At 58.0% G+C, this 7325-nt stretch overlaps 1 protein-coding gene across 1 annotated transcript; it reads left to right on the top strand.

Moving 5' to 3' along the window:
- Window positions 1-3056: 3056 nt before the first annotated feature.
- VDBG_07377 (htmAp) lies at window positions 3057-6704 on the top strand (the record flags this gene model as incomplete). Its single annotated transcript, XM_003002760.1, has 4 exons — window positions 3057-3225; window positions 3451-4105; window positions 4168-6352; window positions 6648-6704. 4 exons carry the CDS (start codon window positions 3057-3059, stop codon window positions 6702-6704), a joined length of 3066 nt encoding a protein of 1021 aa, XP_003002806.1.
- Window positions 6705-7325: the final 621 nt, after the last annotated feature.

The raw sequence follows: 7325 nt of genomic DNA, 5'->3' as shown, positions 1-7325 counted from the left end.
GAGGGGGACAAAGAGTCACTGCACCGAGAGTCATAGCAAGGTCAGAGCCAGAGAGGGCAAGGAGTAGGGAGAGTAAGGAGAGCGACGCATGGAGAGACGGTCACACACACACACAGAGAGAGAGAGAGAGAGAGAGGAGGGAGAGGGAGAGCGCGAGACCTGGCGCCGCCCCCATTCTGTCACTGACTGGTTGAAACGATGTGACTGGTAAATTCTCCTTCGCAGCGGCTAAGCCACCATGTGCTGCCTATCTTGTCGCTACCTTCTGGCTTGATTTCGCGTTGTCGTGTCGAACCATGCAGACCGAGCAGCCAGTCATCTCGCGGCCCAAGTCGTCGGGACCGGACATGGCCGAATCAGCACTGAGGGAGGGAGGGAGGGGGGAGGGGGGCCGGGGGGACGGACAGACGGGTATTGCTGTCGGCTGTGCGCATGGGAGCGCGCGTGCTGCTTGCTTGCTGCTGTGCGCATGGAGGTGCATGCCGCAGGACGAGCCAGGCCCTGCACGGCTGCCGAGCCACGCAAGCCGTCCTGGCGTGTAGATAGGAACAACTCACGCGATTTGGCCATGTGCATGCGAGTGCGTGTGCCTCTATTCATAGATGTTCGGCGTTAACCCTTTGGTGCCCAAGGTTGGCCTCAGTACATAAAATCATCACCGCCTACCTCAAGAGCTTTGATGTATATCTACATAGGTACTACCTCAGTATTCGATTAGAGCGGGCAAGTCTGTGCAACATGGATAACGTGCAGCTACCTGGAAGCATACACATCTAGAAGTACAGACATCTAGATGTGTAGTTTGCTATGTCTCTACTTCAATCAGCAATATGTATTTCCTGCCACTCAGCTATCGATCATGCGAAATACTCAGGCCAAATGTAGCCACCAAGGGAATAGATGTTGAGCGCTACAGTGGGTATCTTTGGTGAGGGCGCAACTTTTTCCGATTTCCTGCTTCACCGTCTTGCGGTCTACTTTGTGTCTCTCCCCCGTTCTCCCTCTGTCTCTGTCTGACTTGAGATCTTCAGGGTCTGTCTCTCTGCAGTGATCTCAATCTCGTGGTTTGAGATCGTTCATAGATGCAGTGACCCACTTGATCTAGTTGTCCTTGCTTTACCTAAGGTCCATGGGTTGATGGGCCGCAGAACGTGTTTAGATGTTGTCTCGGCTGACTATCGAACCGGGTGCACTGAAAGTATAATCCGCAGATTTGGCAACTCGTACGACGGCGGTAGCGGAATTCCCGATTTGTCGTCGGTCCTTCTTTGCGAGATGTGATAGATGCCAGTTCGGGGTTTGGACTGTCTGGTTTTCTTCGGCAATACGGGATTTTCATGACGGTCTCGAACGAGGTTCTGGGACCAGGGCTTGAAGCCGACATGGCGAGAGCGTCTATCGTTGTCCCACTGAATGCACACAAGGCGCCACGATGCCAGGCAAAACCATGTGGACACGAACAGAGGCAGAAAAACTCATGAGCAAGTATGGCAGCCATGTGGCCAAGACGAAGGACGACCAACGAGCTTGGACATCGCGGAGTCGACGCGATCCGAAACATCAACCACGAATCTTTCGTAGGCTGAAGGCCCCCCCCCCCCCCATGTTGTGCCCGCGCGCACCAAGATCGATCTTAAGGCTGAAATGCACACTGCTGCCCAGCATTGGCAAGAGTCATGACGGGGTGGGAACAGTGCAATGTGAGCGTGACCAGAGTCAGGGCCGGGGTGTCTGTCTTTGCTGCGCCCGGCCTGTTCTGCGACCTATGAGCAAAGCCTCGCATCGAAAATAGGGCCAATCCCCCAGATACCCCCCCATTTCGTACGCGGACTTGCACGTGCACGCACAGAGCGGCTGAGGCAGCCCGTCTGTGAACAGGCAGCCTTTTACCCAATGGCAATATCATGGCACCGTCATGCTCGGCCAGCGCCCGCATGACCATTTGGATGTAACGATTAAAGCATACATATACCACCCTCCACCATCCGTGGCCTGGCAAGGCGGGGGAACAGCCCCGGTATGCCATGGGGGCCGGAGTGGAAAATAGAGATAGTGGGCGAAAAGGGTAAAACTATGGCATCAGAGACAGGAGGCATGCAAGTTTCCTTGGCTTCGGCTGGCGATCGGATATATCATCACGACCACCGAACCATGGGCAAGCTTCCATGGCGCTTGATCCAATCCACCAGGGGGGGGGGACGGGGGTCTTGCTAGGATTTAGCCGCGAGCTCGGCAATCCTTGAATGTACCGGTACTTCCTGGCCATGGACAGGGACAAGAAAGAAGCACGCCCTCTCCCCCGGATCAAGGCTGAACAACCTTTTGAGATTATGTCAAGGCATCCTTGGTCGATCACAGGCGAGCGGGGAGAGGCCAAAAAAAAGTGTGACGATGAGAAGTCGGAATTGGAAATTGGCACGAGAGGTCCGAGTGGAGATGCTGAGGCACCTTGGGGCAGGTCGAGCACCTCAACTGGGATCCCCTGCGAGAAGACAATCGGCCGGGGAACGCGGACCATCGCCGGTGAGCCTTGACAGGTTCAGTGCAGGGCACTGGCCACCTACAGGGCTCCTTCGGGGGAAAATGCCACGCCCCGGGTGTGTTGTGTCGTAGCCAGGGGGCTTTCGGTGTTTCGGTGAGAGCATCCGGCGAGGACTGAGAATCGGTGGGCCTCAGAATCAAGGCTCTCATTTCTGCTCCTTTGTCTCTTTGCTGAGGTAAGCCGAACTGAGAAAAGTTGATGAGCACCAGCCACAGAAACTCGATGCGCCACATCGCGAACGAGTGTCGCGTGGCTCGCCAAGATGACAGCATCCCACTTCAGAGTGCCATATTCAGCGCCCTTCAGTCCTGACGCTATCTCGACATTCGCCGCCCCCTACGCTGCTTCTTCCTAGCTCCGGAAACAGCCAAATCCCTCATGAGGATTCCCTGCTGAAGCTGCCGCCGATTCCTGGAGTTCGGGAACCTGCCGGCGGCGTGGCGTGTGGGCGCATTCATGGGAACCTGTGTATAGTTCTCCCACCTTCTTCGACGGAGCACCGGCGCAAGCAATCATGCCGTCGACATTGGCCTTCCTCAGCTGTCTCTTGCTGTCCCTGACATGGCCAGCAAGAGTCAAGTCAATGGGTGCGGCCCGCCTGGTGGAGCTCCTGAAATCTATGGTTGAGGTCTTCCAGCATGGCTTCAACAACTACATGCAGCACGCTTTTCCCGGAGGACGAGGTTCGAGCCCAACCATCTCTAATCTTCCCCTCGCTTGTTCTGGGATAAAGTCTTGCTCGCAGCTGCGGCCTGTTTTATGTACACCTCTTTCTTGCGATCCAGTTAAATATAGGGAACTATGACCTGAACGACGTTCTCGGCAAACTACTCCCTTACCCTCCCTCGACAGCTTTGTCGACCCTCGCCATCCTCGCCGGCACGCCCCTCCGACGACAACACGGACAGACTGGGCTCTGAAAGAGTTCCAGGGCGAGGTAGAAAAGTTTGTGGACTACTACGGGGACGGACGGCGTGGCCCATCTGGCCAGGGCATACGCGCGCGCGGGTTCGACCTCGACAGCAAGGTCCAGGTCTTTGAGACCGTCATCCGAGGGGTGGGCGGCCTTCTGAGCGCCCACCTCTTCGCCGTGGGGGAGCTTCCCATACCTGGCTATGATCCAGAGCATGCAGGGCTGAACGACGACGACGACTCGAATCCGCTGGAGCTGGCCCCCATTCCGTGGCCGAGCGGTTTCCACTATGACGGCCAGCTCCTGCGACTGGCCCTCGACATGGCAGAACGGCTGCTGCCGGCCTTTTATACGACGACTGGTCTGCCGTATCCGCGCGTCAATCTGCGCCATGGCATTCCCTTTTACATCAACTCACCCCTGCATAAGGTTTCGCCCAACGACCCCGATTCGACGCAGAAGTACCCTGAGAAGACGGACACGTGTGCAGCCGGCGCCGGCAGCTTGGTGCTCGAGTTTACCGTCCTCAGCCGCCTCACCGGCGACCAGAGGTTCGAGCATCTGGCCAAACGCGCCTTCTGGGCTGTCTGGAAGGGCAAAAGCGAAATCGGCCTGGTCGGCAACGCCATCGACCCCGAAAGGGAGACTGGGTCAATTTTGACACGGGCATCGGCGCTGGCGTCGACAGCTTCTTTGAATATGCTTTGAAGAGTCACATTCTGCTGTCCGGCCACGACCTCCCCAATGTCACCGCTCGCGCGCCAACGACGTCAGACCGTCAGTGGCTCGACCCAAATACGTTGCACACCGAACCTTTGACGCCCGAGGAACACACCGCTGGAGCCTTTCTCGAGGCCTGGCATCAGGCGCATGCGGCTATCAAACGCCACTTGTACAACGACGCTCACCACCCGTACTACATGACAGGTCACAGGACCAGGGGCTACCCTTTCACGGCCTGGATCGACAGTCTGGCGGCCTTCTATCCCGGCCTGCTGGCCATGGCTGGCGAGGTTGCGGAGGGCGAGGAGGCGAACCTTCTGTATACTGCACTCTGGACTCGCTATGGTGCCCTGCCAGAGAGATGGTCGGTTCGAGAGAGGCAGGTCGACTCTGGAATCGGCTGGTGGCCTGGGCGACCCGAGTTCATCGAGTCGACATACTACCTGTATCGTGCCACCGGCGATCCGTGGTACTTGCACGTTGGCGAAATGGTCCTTGCGGATATTAATCGTCTCTGCCGGACCAAGTGCGGCTGGTCGGGGCTACAAAATGTCGACACGGGCGAAAAAGCAGATCGGATGCAGAGCTTCTTCTTGGGTGAAACCACGAAGTATCTTTTTGTGCTTTTCGACCCCGAACACCCGCTCAACAAACTCGATGCCGCTTTCGTCTTCAGCACCGAAGCCCATCCGCTCATCATTCCAGGGCAGCGAAATTCGAGGCGCGGTCAGAAACCGAGAAAGAAGAAAAAACCGCAGGTGAACCGTCTCGTGAAGGGCGTCAAGGCGTACCACGACGAGAATTACACCAACACTTGCCCGGTTGCCTCAAGGCCTCCACTGACGGGCTCGGCCATGGCCGCACGCGCTGACGTGTTCCAAGCCGCCAGCTTCGTCAACCTGCACACGGTCGCCAACCCTCACAGTGGCATGAAGCTGGTCCCGACCTTCAAGGGGTCCAATGAGACTGTTCTCCAATACAAGGAGAATCACACCTTCTTCCCCTGGACTCTGCCTACTTCGATGGTCCCGGACAACGGCACCTGCGCGGCCCTCACGTTCAAGCCAACCCTTGTCATTGAGTTCCCCTCGACAAACCAACAGGGCAGTGCGCTGAAACCAGCTGTTTGCCAATACGGCAGCATTCAAGACCCTTATGCGCCAGATCACCTCGCTGAACGGCTTGAGATTACGTTTATCAGAGAGTCCTTTGCGCCGACTACGACACACTGCGCGTCACGCACGTCATCACATGGCTCTCGCAGACGAGATCGTACACATCGATGGCGACATGCTCTCCCGATATCAAAGACCCCCTCTTCAAATCGTGTCCGTTACGCGCCGTACCGTCGACCTCATGATTGTCTATGGAGAACCTCCCTCGGAGAACACACAGCAGAGACCCCACTCGAAACCGTAGAAGTAGCGCTCGACGAGCACCGGCAACGAGATACACCTGAGCGAGGAGCAGTCCTCGTGGCTGGAACACGACGACGAGGCATCGGGCTCACTCGACCCCTCCTACGGCTCCATGCTCAAGAGCCTTGTCCGCGCAGTCACCTCCGTCTTCGACCCGGCCAACACCCCCTCGCCCGACGACGGCCCCTCGGGCGCCAGCCGGCGCACACTGCACATAGAAAACCTACAAAAGCCGCCCTGCCCGTCGGCATCGGCGCCGTCCCCCTCCCCGACGTCCGCGACGCGCCCCTGGCCCCGGCCACGGCCCCCGACGAGAATACGTCCGCCACTCAGCTCCACTCCCATGGCACACCGTCTACCTCGCCGGCCAGGGCTGCACCGCCGCCTCCCGGACGCCATCCCGCGCAACCACCACGTCATCGCCCTGCGGCCGCGGCGGCTGCTCCTTCAGCGCCAAGCTCGCCAACATTCCCGCCGTCACGCCCACGGCGCACTCGCTCCGCCTCGTCGTCGTCGTCAGCGACCCGCACGAGGACGGGCCTCGGCGACGACGACGACGACGACGACGACGCCGTCTACGGCGGTCACGTCGACCGCCCGCCCTGGGACGCCGCCCACGACATTGTCAAGCCGCACCTCGAGGACGAGCAGCCACCCCCGGCGCATGCGCGCCACCGCCCGCTCAGCCTGGTCATGATCCGCGCGCCAGCGCGTGGGAGCAGCTTGGGCGCGCGAGGGGCGTCGCATCCGGAGAAAGTATGTCATTGAGACCCAGGGTCGGCGGTGGACAATATTATTGTGCTCTGAAGTACTGGCGCACAAGGCGGTGCACGGATGGATGTGAGGCATGTATATATGATGAGAGGAATCCCTTCCCCCACCACATTACGTTGGGTGTCTCTTTGCGTAGGATGACGGCATGACATAGACATGAGAGGACATGAACTAGTTCGTCTTTAGAATACCACTTGCGTTTTATTTGACCTGAACGATCGCACGGCCCTGCGAGAAATGGTGCGGAATGATGTGACGGCCACGTCGTACTTAATAGCCTCCAGGGTACTTCAACCCATGCATGCCAGCTGCTGCACCGAGAGCCGCCGCATAAATACCGCTCCACCACCCCAACAGTCACTGTTAGAGACCAAATCATCATGCGTCAAATACTGTTGAGTATAAGCTGTCGCATCAAAACCCCGCAGCGGGAAACCCGTCAACGGGCCGTCTGCTCGAGCACAGATGCCAAAGCTAGTCTAAGATAATGCAATCATGCAGCCGCCCCTCCCAAGCCAAGTTTGAATGATGCCCTTTTGCAAATCCCTGAAACGCCGACGCAGGCCCCGCGGCGTGCGTTGGTGTACCGTGTAGCTTTCGGTGGGAAGGTGTCAGAACGGCACAGGAGCAGCCCTGTGCCGCCCCCCGGAACGTAGTATGTATATGTACTCATGCTTCAGTGGCGTGATTGAACAACGGGAAAGCTTTGCGCATCCCCCCTCGCTGCTATTGTAGCCGTGAACGCGTCTAAGCGTCCTCAATAAGAATGGTAGTGTTGATACCGTCGAGCTTCTCGCGGCCGTTGAGGCCAGGAATCTCGAGGATGAAGAGGAAACCCATGATTTCACCTCCAAGCTTCTTGACAAGGTCAGCCGCAGCCTTGGCCGAACCACCTGCATCAAGTCAGTAAAATGATCCAATCTTCGCATTCGAGGCGGCTGAGATGTGCCTGAAT

The sequence above is a fragment of the Verticillium alfalfae genome, genomic scaffold, assembly GCF_000150825.1.
Source record: "Verticillium alfalfae VaMs.102 supercont1.9 genomic scaffold, whole genome shotgun sequence".
In the NCBI taxonomy this organism is placed as follows: Eukaryota; Fungi; Ascomycota; class Sordariomycetes; order Glomerellales; family Plectosphaerellaceae; genus Verticillium; species Verticillium alfalfae.
This window is presented reverse-complemented; position numbering and strand designations above follow the sequence as displayed.